The sequence below is a fragment of the Solanum verrucosum genome, unplaced genomic scaffold (assembly GCF_900185275.1).
Source record: "Solanum verrucosum unplaced genomic scaffold, falcon-dt-bn FXZP01000196.1, whole genome shotgun sequence".
NCBI lineage: Eukaryota > Viridiplantae > Streptophyta > Magnoliopsida > Solanales > Solanaceae > Solanum > Solanum verrucosum.
In genome coordinates, this window is record NW_026020420.1 from 834,590 (window position 1) to 853,303 (window position 18,714).

Consider the following 18,714-nt stretch of genomic DNA (forward strand, 5'->3'; position numbering starts at 1 on the left):
CACTTGATCATTATAATTTTTTCATGACTTATAAATATTTTAAATTATTAGTTGTTTATGACTTATTGTACTTTTTACCTAGGTTGAAAATATATAAATTTTATCTCAAAAAAAATTCATAGCCGAATTCACGATCAAAATAAAAAAATTCACCTCTCAAATTGTGCCATATAATTAGGCCCTAACCCATGGACATATAGAGTGACTATTGGGCCAAGGCCAAATTAATCATCCTGGATCCGAATACCCGAAACCGTAAAGCCCAGATTTATAGATCCGCAAAGCTTTAGACAAAAATTCAAATATTCCCATATCATCGCGCCATTTTCAAAAACAGAGAAAAACAAAAATCAAATTTCTCTCGAAGGAACAATGATAGAAGCATTTCCCAGTAATGGTGAACGTGAAGTTGCTTCTGCTCTTCTCCTTCTCTCAGCCATATCTCCATCTCCTCTTCCAAAGTAAGACGAATTCGAACTCGAAACAAACAATTCAATTCTAATTTTTCATTTGCATTTTCAGTTACAGAGTATAAGAAATTGGAATATGATCGCGCCATTGTTTCTTCAATCTCTCGAATGAACTATAAAAAAAATTCAATGCATTTTCAGTTGTTGATCACTGATCAGCTTCTGTTCTGAATTTCAGAAGCAATAGTATAATTGAGATTTCACACAAGGTAGCTCTGAGTAATTCGAATTCAGCTTTGGATTCGGATTTGAATTCGAAAAGCAAATCCTCAGCTTCCTCGATTTTGACCTCTGTTAGTTGCTCGATCACGGAGGCTAGATCACAATCTCGTCGCATGAAGATGATTGCCGCGTTTCATGAGAAGATAGTGAACCTTAAGGTGATGATTTCATATCTTCAGTTTTTCGCTGCTATTGTGCTTTTGGTTTTGTTGAACTCCTCTGTTCTAGCTTGCATAATCTGAAAATTGAAGAACATTTAAAAAATATGTAATGCTTTTTTTTGTTTGTTTGTGAATCTCTATGTATTTCAATATGGAATAATAGGAGTTATTACAAGGAATAGTAACAGAACGGAACGCTATAACTCTTAATAAAAACTACTGAAATACTTTTGGTGGAAAGTTTGATGCATTCTGTTGCAGTCTCTGAGAAAATGATCTGTTAGATTTGAATTCGTTATCAGGTATGGTTGAGTAAATATTCATAAGATGATATACTTGGATTAATTTTCAATGCATTAGATGGTAGCAATTCTATGCTGTTTTGTTGCTTTATGCTTTAGAATTTTGAACTTCATTACTCTGTTTCTGAGTTTTAGAATTTGAGAAAATTGATGCATATTGTGATTCATTTTTGTCCCAAGTCTATTTTACTTTCTGAATTGGAACGTTCAAAAAGTGAAACACTCTTTCGTCAAAAATAGTTACAGACCTTTGCATTTCAGATTCACATTGGAGATTTTTGCAGGTTGTTAGACAGCGACGATCAAAGAGCTTCTTCATTTCCGATTGCCGGCAAATGAGCTCAGGCAAGCCAGCCAAGGCCACCACTTCTCGGACAATGTTTTGTAGGTCCACTATGGTTTCGGCTTCAGCTTCATCTTCATCTTGTGTGTCCACTGACTCTGTCTTCAGTGGCATTACCAGCGCGCAAAGTCTCGCGGCTGATAGAGTGATTCGCGGGAAGAGAAACAGTCAGTTAACTAAGGAGTTGAACCCGAACGCACCACCTTACCTGCGCCGCCGAGCAGAAGCCATCTTGAGGGTGTTGTCTCATGGTTCCATTTCTGAAATTAAGATTCGCCAGTTGATAGGCAATAGCCCTGACACCAGCAAAGCCTTAAGAATGTGAGCTCCTCTCTCTCTCCATATGTTTCTTTTAGTGTTTGATTGAATACCAAATTTCAAATTCGAGATTCAAACTTCTAAACTTTGACGTGAATTCAGACATAGAACTTCTAAGTTTTTTGAAATAAAATTTATATATTTGGACACTACCTAAAAAGTACTATAAATTACAATAATTAACAACTTAAAATATTTAAAAGACCAAAAAAAAATAATTGATTGACTCTCGAAATTCCAACTATGCTACATAAATTGAGACAGTAGGAGTATTATTATAATTAATGGGATTGTATCAAACAATTCGAAGAATGGAAGGAATAATGGTTATAACCTGCTGTTCATGTTAGAGTTATGAAGGATTTAAAAACTGCAGGTTGCTGAGGCAAGGAAAGGTGAAGAGATCAGGAGCAGGGGGTTCCTCAGATCCCTATACTTACGTGGTTAATTTAGCAAGTAAGCATGATGCATTAACTTTTATCTAATTATAAGTCGAAACTGAAAATATTCTTTGCAGTTCTTTTTCTTTTGGCTGTAGATTTGTACCACACAGTCTTCCTCTGTCTCAATTTATATGATTTTATTTTAAGATGTCTCAAAGTACTTAAATTTCTTCACTAATAGTATTATTCTACATAACTAGGGAGAAATTCATCAAATTCAATCAATATCTAAAGTCAAACACCGTGTTATAAAATGAGAAGGAGGCGGAGGAAGTATTAATTTGACTCTTCAGTTGCTACTTCTTATCCTTTTCCTTTTCAGTAGAGTTCATCCATTGTATATAGAACCATTGCAAAAAAGTAAAAATGTATCTGCAAGTTTACTTTTCTTTATGAAAGTTTTGTTGCATTTTGGTTACAGGGAAATTCACCATGACTTATATGAAGGCAAATCTCTCTCCAATTGTTTGAGCAAAATTTTCAGCTTCTTTTCATTTTTTTATTTTTTTTGCTGCAGTTAACAAGCAGACACCTCTGAAACAGGTGTGAATCAAGTTACTTATTCATCTGGAGTAGACAATTTTGATACAAAACCACTCTAATGATTAATATTTACAAGACGAAGTTTAGATCCCCCGATTCTGACCAGGTATGCTCATTGTTATCCAAACTTATCCATGCCAAATGTGGAGTTGCTTTGTGTCTCTTGCACTTTGGTAATGTCAGGGAAATGAATCTTTGACATGTTTGAAAAGTTGGCATTATCTTTGGTAATGGATTTATTGTCTTCACCATTCTTGAATAGATGTCATAATATTTTGTTAGCTAGGACCATTTGGCCTTCAAATTGATCAGAATTTATGTATGCAAGTGAACCAAGAAATCTTGCTTTCTTTGGGCCACTGAGTGGTTTTTACTTTAGCTATATATGAGACTGAGTGCCGTCCTTTCGCAATCGTCATGTTGTTTTGCTAAACCTGTCACTTTACTTGGTGACAATGTTGGTCGATTATAATACCAAACATTTGGCAGTTTATATTCATTTTGTCCATGAGTTTGTTGTCTCTAGTATATTTTTGATTCTTGTGCTTGCCTACAAGAGCATTCATAGCTTTTGCTGACAACTTAACTAAATTTTCCAATTGATTCAAGATGTGTTGGTCATTCTCAATATTATTTTCTTTTGATTTCCGTCATATAAATCGTCCCTAATGATAAAGGATCCATTGATATTAAGTCCATTTGGTTCTTTGTTGGCCTGTAAGAGCATTGATGCTTGCTGATAGTTTAACTTAAGTGATCATTCTTCACAATGATTCATGATATTAAGGAACAACATTCATTTTGATGTGTAAATATACGTGTGAAGTATGTATCTTAAGGATAAATGTTGGTGCATATTGTATTTGCAAGAGTAAATATGCTTGTCTCATAATTTGCAAAATTTGAGCTTAATAGGAATAAGAACCCTTCTGATTAGGATAAGATTCTCGTCTAGTCAATCACCTCTACTTCCAGGAGAAAATAAGTAAACACATGACATTCTTTATCTTCATCCATGCACTCGTGGAACTCAACATTTTCTTTTTTAAGAAAGTCAAAATCAGCTCAGATTCTCAAAGCCAGAAAAGGAAAAATGTACGTAATCTGCCTCGATCTAGGAGGGGGGGGTGGAGCATATTTAAATATCAGAGATGCTCAAAATACATCCTTAACCTGTAGTTGATGGAGGAGGAATTAGGTTAATGGATCAATCGCAGCAGGTTTCCTCGCCAAGAAAAAATACAATGGAGTGAAAATGCCTTCCCTGCATCGTCCAAATTGTGGAAAGGATTACTACCTGACGCAAAACTTTTATAGAAGAAAGTATTTGCATAATGCAACACTAGTGTATAGTTTATGGTTAACATAAGCTTAATGACTTCATTACAGTTCACTGTCAAAAGCTGCACTAAATTGGCTATCATTTAGCTTAGTTTGGATATAAGTAATACTTAACATAAATAAGTTTCCAAAAGGACTTCGTTAGCTTCAGTATCGAGATGGAATGTTGAAGGTACTGGCCAGATTTTCAGACTAGACGAGAAGAAAACAAGCCATTGCATGTCAAAGAATTGCTCATTAACTGTGTTACTTCAAAAGCGTTTTTCCCTGAGGCCCTCGACCTTATTTTTCGTTCTCTTGGACACACTTATTTTAGGTCTTCATAGAAGTTTAGTTGTCCTACCATCGATCAGTCTGTCCGTTAAGTAGATGGTATTTTTAGGTTGTTCAACTTTCTTTACTAGTTAAATAAGAAAGACAAAGAACCAAGCAGGTTTCACTTACTTTCCACCTTCAACAAGTGCGTCTGCATTTTGCTCCAAGATGGCTTGAACCTTTTGGCTTCCCTCAGGGGCGAGGCCAACTCGCTCTAATATTTTGACCTAAACAGGATGAAATCCAGGCAATTTTAAATTTGACATCATTACATTTAATAGTAAAACAGATTGATCTTTCAGATAAGAACTGATAATTGGAAAACAGCATTCATATAGTTGAAGACATGTCATCTTACCATGTTTCTGGTGAAAAAGCGTCCGAACGCTGTCACACGGACATTACTCAAGGAGAAATGACTTTTATCCAGAGGTAAGTACCAAGGGAGAGGAGAATCGATAGCGATATCCTTGTCCCAAATAATCTTTTGCATGAAGTGAAAATACAAAAAAGAAGAAAATGTTATTGGGAGATCATATAAGGAAGAACAAAGTCTTGTATAAGTGGGATATATTAAGAAGTTTATAGGAAATGAGTTGAAGCACAACTCATATTATGGTTTAGAACTTGACAATACGTGTTAACTTCCGATCATAGAATCAAATAATAAAGCTTTTTAAGTACGGAGGTTCACAAGATACGCAGCTCACCTCAAAACCCGCATGTTTCAGAGCTTCCATGCTCTCGCCCATTGATCTGATATCAGGAAGTCCATTACCAAGCTCTACCTCACGCTGTTTTGTATGAACAAAGTTTGTTGTTAGCAGAAAAAGTGAAGAGAATAAGAAATTTGAGTTAAAAAAGGATTTGATACCTTGATTCTACGGTGATTCGAATTATTAGGATCAAAGAAATCGGTGACACACCATTCATAATTAGCAAAATATTGGCCTGGCTTCAACACTCGGAATATTTCCTTGTAGCAATCAAACTAGTCATCCACAACATATTGTGGAAATGATCAGTTATAGATTCTAAAATTCAAGTATTCTGAAAGTGCCAGTAAGTATTCTGAAAGTGCGTACCACGTTTGGGGCATGACATGTAGCTTCTATGGCAAAAATTCCATCAAAACTGTCGTCAGCAAACGGCATACTCATGAAGTCTGCCTACATATTTTAGAAAGCGTGCAATGAGAAAACCACTACTCTTTTGATGGTAGGATAAAATTTAAGAAGAGTCACATTACCTTCACATAATTGCAGGTGTTGTCAATTCCGCCAATACGGTTTAGTTCCTGCAAAACAACCAATGTAATAAATTGAAATTTAGTTCAAACACAACTAACATCCCTAAAATTACCACACACGCACACACATCAAAAAAGAGTACAAATGAAGTAAACGGTCATACACGCACACATAAAGTACTTACTTTTCCTCGTGCTACTTGATATTCATTGTTGTTGATTCCAGTAACATATGCACCACTATAAAAGGTAAACAATATCAGATACCTGTCTGGAAATGAACAAACTCATACAACAGTTAACAGTGATTTCAGAGTAATTTGGCAATGTAGATCTGTTTTAGCCTCGATGGTAAGTAACTAAGACGGAGAAGTACTCTTCCTTACTAGGTAGAGACTTCCCCGCAGTAAATGGCTAAGAAGCAGGACTATATAAACATTCTGAGCAGAAATGTACAACTAGATTTTCAGACAAACACACATGCTTTACATTATTCTAATAGCCATCCCATATACAGAGCTGATCTTTACAGCTTTACCTAAATTTGGCGATTTCTCTTAAGGGGCCACCAATTCCACAACCAACATCCAAAATCTGTCAACGGAACAAGAAATTTTCATCATATTGCACTTGCTAAACGAGAGCTGAATGACCAACTTGAAAAAAAATTAAAAAGGAGAAAGAATAACAGAACAAAAAGAAATCCATAATACTCAAAATAAACAACGAAATGCACCTTTTGTCCTTGCTTTACCCCTAATTGCAGAGCAAGAAAGTGTTCATGACGTTTGATACTTTCTCGAAGTGATTCCCCTTTCCATCTGTTATAAGAAAGAAACTACGATAATTGCTAGTTCACTTTTGCTGATTATTATGGGCTTCTGACCATAAGCGCCATTTAAAAAGAAGAGAACAAAGTACCTACCTAGGAGCAAAATGGAAAGATTCACCCCAACCATACTCATAAAAGCTTGTTGCTAGATCATAATATTTGTTAACCTGTAAACAAAGAACATATGTTGTGAATTAACTATTGAATTTTTGGATGATTGAAGTCCTATATAAAAGCCACAAAGAGAATAGATATGCTTAAACCTATGTTGCTTGGACTCTTCAAAATATCATCAGAGAGATGTGTGTCAGATCCTTCAAAAGTAGTTCATTTTTGGATGATCCGACACGGTGCAGTAACATATTCAGAGAGTCCGAGCAACTTAGGCCTAAACTATCAATAGAATATCAGAATCCCACCGACAATGAGCGAAGGTAGATCACTCACTACCTAGTCAGATGGACACGAGGGGGTTTAATTGAATTCCCTTCATCTGAAAATTATACAGTGTAAGTGGGGCTAACAACATGAGTTCATTTTCTTGCAGATATACAAATCGTTGAACAACCTTGACATAAGGAAAGATTCTAGTACATCAATAATGGGGTTCAAAAGTTTGCTTTAGGTCGTACATTCAAATCTAAGATGTGATATACTTATGTTTTAAATCCCCTTAGTAAAAATTTTGGCTCAACCTGTGCGTGTTAGTTCTTTAATTGTTCGATTATATCTTCTTCAAATCTTACCATATCAATGTAGTTAGCTTTCCTCTCTTCCTCCGCTTCTCCATCACAAGCATGATATTTTTCGTACCTAAAGTAATTTATAACCCATTATTACATGAGCAAAATGGAACTACATAAGCCTATTAAGATGAAAAAAAAATTGTCCATAGAATTTTTTCCCTTTTTCCAAAAAATTGTTTGGGTAGACATTGGATTTATATTTTGAAAAAAAACTAATTCAAGATGATTTCTTTAAATTTAACCAGTTTTTCAAGTGAAAAATCTTTTCCAGGCTCAAAATTTCAACTTCTTTTAAGTTAAATGTATATCCTAACATAACTTTAACTTTTAAATACAATTTTTTTCAATTTAACTTTAAATACTACTCTCTCTATTTCAAATTGTTTGTCTTAATTTCCTTTTTAGTCCATTTAAAAAAATATTTTTTTCTTTTTTCATAACTCTTTAATTTCAACTTTTCATTGGCATATTTAAGACCTCAAAAGATATTTTGGTATATTCTACGTATCTCTTTCCCAGTATCATGTTTAAGACCACTGTAGGACATGTGTGTTTATTGTTTCAACTTTATACAAATTCAAATGTTTATTCATGAACACCAAAGTTGGACGACATAATGGTCAAGTTAAGGACCTATTTTTTTTTCTTTTGTTTCCCACCCGGTGTCCAATGTGGGTATTGGAGCCCGACTAAATCTGAATTCACCGGAAAGTTCCACATTGAGGGGTAAATCCTTCCCTAACAAAGGCGACTCGAACCCGACAAATGTGGTTAAGGATAAAGGAGTACTCACTCCACCCCAACCATCGGAGGATATGTATATCATTTACAAACAAATATTGAAAAAAAAAATTAAAAAAATGCAACAATAAGTATCTTATAAAGCAAATGTACACTTGTGAACAAGATGTATGATGAAATAAATGCAGTTTCAGAAACAAAATTAACATTAAATTTGAAGTAAATAAAAAGTATGATTAAAATGATGAGAATAAAGAAATTTACTTTTCAACAGCTGAAAGTACTTCCTTCTTCTCTATTTTGCCACCAACCCCAGAAGCCAGATCCAATGTTCCAGATTTTGACATCTAAAAAAGAAAAAAAAATCCATTTTTCACAAATTACATACAAAAATATCGCCCAAAAATCAAAAGCAAGAATAATAATTAGCACAAAAAGCATATTACAATTACAGTAGCAGTAGATAAGAAAAATTTGGACAGCAGCTGAAATTATGTAGACTTCCCAACTTGGGGGCAGGCCCGATATATAAGCAGGAGGTGTTTTTTTTTCTCGTTTTTCCACGGTGTTCGAAGCCCGCATTGAAAACCCAACTAAATTTATACTGCTAGGTCCATTTGAAGGTGATGCTTTCAACAAGATTTGCTTCATACGCAAGCTCGAACTTGAGATCTCTGATTGATGGAGCAGTTTTATCACTACACCACAACCTAATATGACGTATTACTACTTGCTAACTAACTTCGGGACAGACATGTTTACAACATGGTGTTACACTGTTACTATTTATGAACTAAACCTTAAAGTAATGGTTGTATGAGTTCGATCTGAAATTACTGTTATTCCATGTAAATATCTTAGATATAACCGTAAAAAAAAACTATTTTATTGGACATGAAATTTCTGTGAAATTGAATAATATTTTATATAATAACACTTGAATCAAATGTGGATATTAATAAGTAAATTAAACCGTTAATGAGTACAACTAGCTAAATAAAACATTAGCATAGTTATGATTCAATAGCTCACAATAAGACAGCAAAAAAAAGTGATAATATTTCATCTATTAAAATGATGATTTAAGTAGATTTTGAATTTTGACTCCCTTTTTATTTTTAATACTCTATTTTATTTTATTTTTATTTTTAATTATTTTTTTATCTATCCCACGGGTCAACCTAATGCACCTCGCTCAAGCCTCCGGGACAAAAATATAGCTTAACCATATCAAATTACGATCCTAGTCCATAAGAAATTGTAGTTATACTACAAGAATAAGTACAAGAACCAGTACATTATTTTATTTTTTGGTCTATAACCAATGTACCAATAATACAACCAATCTTTCTTTCTCTGGAGAATTCACAACACGAACTCATGACATGGAGTTGAGTATTGCAAGCCACGAAAAGATTTCAGTAAACCTTACCCTTACCTTGCGGAGGTAGTAATTGTGTCTAATCATGTAGACGAAATACGCTGCAACATAATAACCATAACACTAGGGGTGTGCCCATCTTACAGAGTTTACAACACCCGATAATTGCACAAACAGAAAAATTACTTAATACAATCGAACTACCACACTACTCGACAGGAAACTGAGACCAAGCATCTTTATCAAGCGTATATCCTCAGACAAAACTTGAAAATGTAATTTTGGTGGAGAAAGCAAGTCTCTAACAACAAAATAGGCAAGCATCCTAAAAGGCTAAAGCTCAGGCAACTCGGATTATTCTGGGCAATAAATTTTGTATACTCGTGCCATAAATAAACAATGGCTTCAAATGGGAAATTATGTGATTGATGCCAAATCCTTTGGGATGCAAATTGCTGCATTATCCAAGTGTTAGTACCATAACAGATCAACGCTTGACCCATTGGTAGCTCTTTCTTGCCTTTGCTTTACCAGGTTTTTTCCTCTCCACAACTCTTGAGTCTCTCGTCAAGTAGCCACCTGCAAAGACAATGATAAGCAGCATTGATCATACAAACCCAATTTACATATGTTTGGGATGCAAAACAAGTGGGAGCTCGATTGCAACTGTGGCATTATAACAATTACCAACATATACATCTTCGAACTTAACATTGTAGGAAAGACGAAGTCATAGATTTGACAAGCCAAGAACCCTAAAAAAAGCACTTAGGTGAGGCAGTACATGTAGCAACTGTAAGTATTACCTTCTCTGAGGGGAGGTCGCAACTCTGGGTCCCAATTCTGTAATGCCCTGCTGATGCCCAGCTGAATTGCACCAACTTGACCTGATTTGAGCATATCAATTATCCAAAACCACATAGAGAAAAATTTAAGGCAAATTTTCGAGAGCTTAAGAAACATCAACGTAATGATAAAATAAAGAACACTCTACACACACTGAGAGTTGGGAAGAAAGAAGTTCATATTCCTACCTAATTCTGGAAATATAAAGTAGTTCTTTTTATCTTTTTTTTTTTTTTTTGGGGGGGGGGGGGGGGGGGGGATGACGGAGAGGGAGCATGGTAAAATCACGAAAGCATACATAGACCAATACCCAATCACATAACCTTTTTTTGTCAAATAAGTGGGATCCAACAAGGGTATAAGGTTGATACTGTCACTAAATATTTGCCAAATAAGGAAATGTGTCATTCTTTTTGGGACTACATAAAAAGGAAAGTATGTCATACAAAATTGGGACAGAGGGAGTAGTTATTTAAACCCCAATAGCTTAAGGGAATAGTCAAGCCGAGTTCTCACTTATTTTCTCTTCTGCTTCACAGTTTTCATGATTATTAGTTCAGGGATCAGTCTCTAAAGTAACGTCATACTATTCACCAAACTAGATGAAGCAAGTATAAAGTTAATCTACAAAGCACTCTCAATTAAAAGCATAACATCATAATGGACAAGCTGATAAGAAGAAAGCAGTTGAAAATCAACTACAAGAGAAAGAATTGCCAAGTTTCAAAACATTAAAAGATATTTCATGCATTTCAAAACATCAAAAAACATTTCACACAGTAAAAAAGGGAAGTTTTTCAGTCTAATGGCCACTTTGGCCTTTCCTTCTCAAAAGAAAAACATATCTCATGCTACCCAATATCATATCACCTCTAAATCTTTTATTTGGAGATTTTGGGGTACAACATGTTTGTGCTAAGTTAAAGAGAGTACAAAAGAGAGAGAGAGATGAAAGTGAATAAGGCATGAGGTATAGGCCTAATGAGCAAGGAGCAGAGAACCCATTTCTTTCTTTACCATCTTTCACTTTCCTTAAATTCACAGGCTCAGAGAAATGGCTCCCAAGCTGCTGATTCTTAAAAGGCATGAAAGGAGAAAAATGGTCTGTCCCTATGCTGCAGTATCTAGTGCTGCCTCCCAGATGAGGTAAAAATATGTTTAATCAATCCAAAAACTGGGAGGAATTGTTCAAGGATCCTTGAACTCTCTATGGTGAAATGAAATGGTTGGAGTCAATGTGTGTATTAGTAAAATGTGCACTTTGTTTACAAAGAATTCATCAAGCATGAGGAAGAGAGAGGAAAGAAAGAAAGAGGAGTTCTGAAATCAGAAGAAATTCATTGTGTGAAAACGCATAATCAAGCTTCCAGAAATATGGATATAACACCACGGAAAGGGACTCCACTATTGAGCTCTCCTAAGCCTTCTGCTATTCCAGATAGTTCGATTTATGGGTCGAGAGTAACGAATGAAAATGAGCAGCCACTTGACCAGAAACCCATGACTAAGAACTTCATGTCTCCCACCATATCTGCAGCTTCCAAAGTTTCAGTTCCAATCAGAAATAAAATTTTGGCAGAAAGGAACGAAATTTCCAGCTCTTGTGAAAGCCTTCCTCACAAAGCCTCAAAATCTTGGGTCTAAACCCAGTTCCCTAAATTCAATCTCGCGTCATTCTGGAAAACTATCCATTTCTTCCTACAATTAGCCTCTGAATCCGATAATGATCAAGAAAATAACTCTGCTGCTGATTCCTCTTATAAGCCATATGACCCTCTCACTAATGACCTCGGCCCTAGGATCCTGAGCAAGAGAACCTTGAAGTATTGCTTGATGACATTTCAAGTACTTCTGCAAATGAACAGTATGCTGCTGATTCAAGCTCCAAATTTTAGCTAGAAGACGCTGACAACAAGGTTGAGCAGGTCAAAAAAATCGCAGAAATATCGGAGACAGTATCAGAAGGATCTGAAGAAATTGAAATCAACAATCTTGACACTGAAATAGATTCAGGGTTACGGGCGGACGATTTTAAAGAGGACTCCCCGTTCATTTAAAATAGAGAAGATAGCTGAAGTCAAAGAAATTGGACCGAGTAACGCTGTTATTATTATTGGAGGTTCAGCAGCTTCAGTGTGATGACATCTTTGGTTATCATCTATGTTACAAGCAACCAAAAGCTTCTATTGAAGCTCCTCAAGCTGAATACCCAACAACCTAGTTATTGCTAGTTGTTGAAGGAGAACTCTTAGAGCGGAAAACTGAAACTTCTGTAAAGGTTTTATCTTTGCAAGAACCACTGAATGATCCCTCAGAAAATCGCAGGAACTCTCACCTTGAGAGAAAACCTGCCATTGGAAACATTAGACAAGCATATTTGTGTGGACCAATAAAAGAAGCTTTGAAAGAGATCAGCCACATCAGTGCACCAAAAATTGAACTACTAGGTGAAATGATGGTTGGAGAAGCCAGCAACTCCTCCCTTAGAAGCTGTGTTAGGAAAAACAACATGATTGAAGCAGAAGGGAGCAACACTAATTTATCTAAAGGTGTTTTACCACCCAGCTCAGACATCTGATGTGGAACATACTACAGCAGATTCTCCATCATATGGAAGCTTTACAGCTAAAAAACAGATCTTAAAGAATAAGGTTGAGAAAGATGGAGAAGAGATCAAGAAAGTGGTATTGACAACTCCAGTTAGAAGATCAAGTCGATTCGAGATCATGTTGGCATGTCTCCTTGAATGAATATCTACTGTATGAGTTTTTGTTTGTCTAGTGGAAAAAACATCTCTGTTGTTTCATATTCTTTAGTCTTCTTTCAGATCAAATTCTAAGGATTATGTAGTAGTGTATCAAGTGCAAAGGCATGTAACTTGTAGGAAATGACTAATCTTAACTTCCAATGGAGGATTCACTTATCTTAATCAAAAAAATATAAAATTATCAAGCATGAGTTATAGGCCGGTTTAAAGGACAGACTGATTCATAACATACTGTTGAGATTTCCTATATTTTCCCTTAGTAGTACACTGAAATTCAAGTAAAAAAAAATAAGGGCTCTGACTCCCACACAAAAAACAGGTAGTCTTAATGCAGTTGTCGAAACTACGCAGTTGCTTGAACCTCCTACTTTCGCATATCCTTGTTTGATTACCGTTCTAGACTGCACCCAGTAATACATACAAGCAAGAAAACTTTATAAGGAAATGAGTAGGATGTCATATTCTTAAAGATAAATTGGCAGCAATTACTATCAGATTAGAGGGCAGAAAAAGAAATTATTGGTAAAGGTACTGACGAGTACAACTAATCAGCATGCATACTGCTGCTTACCTGACACACCCCCTCCTTTTACAGTACATCTCACATCCCACATGCCCAATGTCTTAGTTTCAGTAAAAGGTCGAAGAAGAACAGCCCGGTGATCAAGCATTGGGAAGTATACGTCAAACTCTTTGTCATTCACCATAAATTTCCCACCACCTGGTTCAACCCAAACACGGGCTATACTACACTTCCTCCTTCCTGTCCCATAAGCCCTTCCCTTTTCATCTACTTGTTTGACTCGCGCCTTGGCTACTTCCTCTTGCTTTTGGCGCTCTATGTCACCTCTGGTTGACTTCCTAGTATTCTTTTCATAACGCATATCTTCGATTTCACTTAAAGGAGGAAGTCCTTTAATGCCATCCAGGTCCTTCAGCGCAAGCAAACTGTCCATCATTTCATCCGTGATTCCAGATGCTGCTATTAGATCCCCAAATGCACGATTAGGACCTGGAACCAAAGGCACTTTGTTAAGAAAATTCCGAAACAGGATTAAGGAATAATTGTTGCAATAAGAAGAGGTGCAGTATAATGTTTTGCATAACCAGTGCGAGAGCATGTACTGGCCACCCCTGACATCCCTCCAACTTCCCCATGGATATTCTTTCTCAAAATCTCTAACCTAGCGAAATTGAAATGCACTTGATGGGAGATAAATTCTTATTATCAAGTTACTATAACACAGACTAACCTAATCAGGAAATAGCTACAAAGCCTAAAACATGAGTCAAGAAATATCAAGTTCTCCAAACATCAAAAGCACAATGGAGTCAAAAAATTGTTACTTAAAAAAAAAAAAAAATTTGGATCAAACTCATTAGACTATGCACTAAAAACTTGACTAACACAATAGTATAGGAAATATAATCAAGCCAGTCATATAGTAACTGCCACTTGGTTTGGGAAATTGTTGTCACGTTTTGGAAAGTTAAAAATGTTTCCGGTTAGCTTGATCATTTGAGATTGTACTTAAACTATCCGATAAAACTGAAGTTGATAACTCAAATTTGTTATTATTGACACCAATAAGTCAAAGCCTGCTTAGTTGATACTCCAGCCACAATAAGTATCAGACAGTAATTTGCACCTACAAAAGACTGGAGTTCCTAGCTAATCTCCTACCTTACCTCAAATTCTATACTCTAGAAAAGATGACAGATTAGCCTAGTCATTTGCTACTCAACAGAGACGAGACACCACCTAATATAAACAAATCAAAGGAAACATTAAAGAATAAGGGTGCCTTTTCACAGTGGTGTTTAGATTATAGCTGAAAAGTTGACACCTTTGCAAGAAAAATAAGCTAAAATTACCTTGAGAGAGCATGACAATTTAGGCTAATCACTGCTCAACAAATAGTACTCAAACGAGAGTAAACATAAGACTTCACAACCAAACTATAAAGCACAAATCTTTCAACCTGTAATATTGTAAGTATCGCGAAAAATTAGCTAAAAACTACCTTTAAGAACCCCAGTAAGAACTTGCTCTTCCAATTCAAGCAGCTTTTTCTCCTCAGCACTCTGTCTTTTATCCTCCTCTTCAGAACCCCTCATTTCACTTTCTACCTTAACATCTTCTCCAATATCAAACACCCGTTCTCCTTCCCCTTCCGCATCAAAACTCCAAGGTTTATACCCTTCAGCAGTAGCCCAAATCTCCTCCCCACCACCAACACCACCCTTCACTTCACCAGCTTCCTTAAACACATCACCACTCTCTTCTTCTCCATTAGCCCAACTCACATCATCCTTTCCTATTCCCTCAACACTTTCTGAGTCTTCATTGAACACTGATTGCTCGGTTTCAGAAGAGAGTTTCCAGAAATCAGGATCCGAATTTCTGCCATTACTGTTGTTATTGTTGTTGTTGTTGTTACGCGTGGAGAAGAAATGGGGGAACAAATATGGTTTAGGGGAAATGGGTTTAGGGTTTATGAAGTGGGTTTTGGGGGAAATTAGGGTTAACAGCCGGAGATGTGAGGATTTGGAGATGAAACGAGAGAGCATTGTGAACACAAACAGAGGAAGAGAAGCTTGAATTGTTACAAGTCTGAATTTGACTGCTTATGGTAGGGAAGACAAAGGTGATGCTTCTAATGGTTGTACTTAGTGCAATTGGTTTTTACAAGTGCTATGCAATTTACCCTACTAAAAAAAAAAATACATTAAGCTTTATTGGTATTATAATTAAAAGGAAATCCCTAATTAAAATGTCACTTTTTAATAAACATAAAATATGATAATTTTGAGACATTAAACAATAATATGATGATTAATGACAAGTGAATACATAAAATTCAAAATAAGAAATGTTAAGTGATATTCATCCTTGTCCCATCGCAGTGTTCTTATTTGTTATTTTAGTTATTCACAATTTTTTTATTTCTATAAATGAAAAAAAAAAAAACTAATAAGCATTTTTTAAGAATTATGAGAGTCAGTAGTGTTAATGAAGAAATTTGATACATAATGAAGTGAATGAGATAGTAGAGAGGCAAGCGAGAGAGAAGAGATATGAGGGACTGAGTCAATGTATCATAAATACATGTGAATGATAATACATGTACATGCATCCCACATTCATTATGTATTTATATAAGGAGAAAGGCGAACGAGAAAGTTAGTATATCCAGATATATGTGTATCACACTCGGTACATGTATCTGGATCCCAAATTCCCATATACATTCTGAAATACAAAAACATTGAGAGAGAGAGGCACGCGAGTAAGTTAGCGTATTCCAAATACATGCAAATCACTCTCGAATACAGTGTATTTACAATAAATTGTACGTAATTTAACCCTCACATGTATGAGATGCCATGTATCTGCGCAAAGTGGATATAATACGAAATGTAATTTTGAAAACTAAAGTAACAACATGTAATTAGGTCCTGAACTAATAGATTTTGTGTTGTTTATCTAAAGGGGAACTTTCGCATATAGCTACTAAAAAATAGCTTAATTACGCTCCATAACTATAGTTTGTTAATTACGATTCGTAGTTACATGTTATAGGGAAGAAAGTGGCGAGTGGGATTGGGAGAGGTATGAGAAAGGCGAACGAGAGAGGGCAGAGTGGAGAAAGGCAAGCGAGAGAGGGCAGAGAGTGGAGAGAAGCAGATTGTATATGTATATCTGTCAAATAATTGTATATGTAACTGGTATACATATGTATTTGTATATCTGGCGAGCGAGATTGGAAGAGAAAGGAGAGAGTCGAGCGATATTGGGGAGGGATGAGAGAGGTGAGCGAGAGAAGACAGAGAGTTGAGAGAGACGAACTGTATATGTGTATAAGTCAGATATATATATCTGACGAGAGAGATTGGAAAAGGAGGAGAGAGACAAGCGAGATTGTGAGAGAGAGGAGAGAGGCGAGTGAGAAAGGTCAAAGAGTGGAGAGAGACTAATTGTATTTGTATATATGTCATATAATTGTATATATATCATTAGAGTAAAACTCATGCTCTATAACGAAAAAGATAAAAATGAGTTTAAAATTCAACTCAAAGAATTAATCAACCTAAAATTGATTAGGATGAGTAAAAGTCCTCATAGCAGCCCAGCATTTATGGTAAGGAACCATGCTGAGGTAAAAAGAGGAAAAACTCGAATGGTTATAAACTACAAAAAGCTAAATAAAATTTTTGTTTTTGTAGGGACCTTCCTAAATTATTACATAATTTGTTCTCTAGTCCTTTTGTATTTGTATAAAAGAGGACAAGTGATGTAATTAAAACTAAAATTAAGTTACAAGCCGTAATTAATTCAAACTACAACTATATTAACTAATTAACTAATATATGTTTGTTTTTTCGCGTAATTTTCCCTTATCTAAGGGACATTTGCTTAAATCAACCGGACCCATGGACATATAGAGTGACTATTGGGCCCAGGCAGAATCAATCATCCTGGATCCGAATAACCGAAACTGCAAAGCCCATGCTTATAGCTCCGAAAATCTTTAGACAAAATTCAAATATTCCCGTATCATCGCGCCATTTTCAAAAACAGAGAAACAAAATCAACGTTTTCTCTCAAGGAACAATGAAAGAAGCATTTCCCAGTAATGGTGAACGTGAAGTTGCTTCTGCTCTCCTCCTTCTCTCAGCCATATCTTCATCTCCTCTTCCAAAGTAAGACAAATTCGAACTCGAAACAAACAATTCAATTCAATTTTTCAGTTACAGAATTGTTATTGATTACTAATCAGCTTCTGTTCTTCTGAGATGTCTTTCAGAAGCGACTGCATAACCGTGAATTCGCACAAGGTAGCTCTGAGTAATTCAAATTCGAAAAGCAAATCCGAAGCTTCCTCGATTTTGACCTCTGTTGATTGCTCGTTTGATGAGAATATATCACAATCTCGTCGTGTGAAGATGATTGCCACTTTTTGTGATCAGACAATGAAGCTTAAGGTGATGATTTCATATATTTGATTTAATCTGCTATTGTGCTTTTGTTTTTGTTGAACTCCTCTGTTGCCAGTTTTTATGATCTGAAAAATGAATCTCAACTATTTCAATATGGAACAGGAATCGAACATTTTAGCTCTAATTAAAACTACCGAAAGTATTTTGGTGGAAAGTTTGATGCATTCTGTTCTAGTCTCTGAGAAAATGATCTGTTAGATTTGAATTCGCTATGTGCTATGGTTGAGTAAATATTCATAGGATGATAATTTAGATTAATTTTCATTGCTTCAGATGGTAGATTTTCTATTCTGTTTGGATTGCTTAGAATTTTAAACTTCATTCTTCCGATCTACGAAGTTTCATTACTCTGTTTCTGAGTTTTAGGATTTTAAAATATTGATGCTTATTGTGATACATTTTTCTCAGAGTCTATTTTACTTTCCGAATTGTAACGATTTAAAAGTGGATCATTCTTTCTTCTAGCAATTCTGAATTAGTTTCATCACTCTAATTTCACCTAAAGGTGAACAGAACAATCAGATTTCTCTCTTTCAAATCGTAAAAATAGTTATCAGATCTTTGCATTTCAGATTTACATTGGAGATTTTCGCAGGTTGTTAGACAAGAGCTTTTTCATTTCCGATTGCCGGAAAATGAGCTCAGGCAAGCCAGCAGCGGCTACCTCTTCTCGGACAGCATTTTGTAGGTCCA

At 35.6% G+C, this 18,714-nt stretch overlaps 3 protein-coding genes across 3 annotated transcripts; 1 reads left to right on the forward strand and 2 right to left on the reverse strand.

The window, feature by feature from the left end:
• Positions 1-372: 372 nt before the first annotated feature.
• Positions 373-2,808, forward strand: LOC125806912 (uncharacterized). Its single transcript, XM_049486667.1, has 5 exons — positions 373-461; positions 649-895; positions 1,440-1,819; positions 2,193-2,272; positions 2,777-2,808. The coding sequence occupies exons 1-5, from the start codon at positions 373-375 to the stop codon at positions 2,806-2,808; spliced, it is 828 nt and encodes a 275-aa protein (XP_049342624.1).
• Positions 2,809-3,918: 1,110 nt separating this feature from the next.
• Positions 3,919-8,490, reverse strand: LOC125841068 (cycloartenol-C-24-methyltransferase-like). Its single transcript, XM_049520075.1, has 14 exons — positions 8,473-8,490; positions 8,291-8,373; positions 7,286-7,352; positions 6,633-6,706; positions 6,444-6,528; positions 6,246-6,301; positions 5,893-5,947; positions 5,708-5,755; positions 5,544-5,627; positions 5,333-5,449; positions 5,169-5,252; positions 4,817-4,942; positions 4,588-4,685; positions 3,919-4,066 (listed from the first exon to the last, which is right to left on the reverse strand). The coding sequence occupies exons 2-14, from the start codon at positions 8,371-8,373 to the stop codon at positions 3,997-3,999; spliced, it is 1,047 nt and encodes a 348-aa protein (XP_049376032.1). The 5' UTR covers positions 8,473-8,490; the 3' UTR covers positions 3,919-3,996.
• Positions 8,491-9,547: 1,057 nt separating this feature from the next.
• LOC125841085 (30S ribosomal protein S9, mitochondrial) lies at positions 9,548-15,709 on the reverse strand. Its single transcript, XM_049520094.1, has 4 exons — positions 15,045-15,709; positions 13,592-14,032; positions 10,214-10,294; positions 9,548-9,986 (listed from the first exon to the last, which is right to left on the reverse strand). Exons 1-4 carry the CDS (start codon positions 15,589-15,591, stop codon positions 9,895-9,897), a joined length of 1,161 nt encoding a protein of 386 aa, XP_049376051.1. The 5' UTR covers positions 15,592-15,709; the 3' UTR covers positions 9,548-9,894.
• Positions 15,710-18,714: the final 3,005 nt, after the last annotated feature.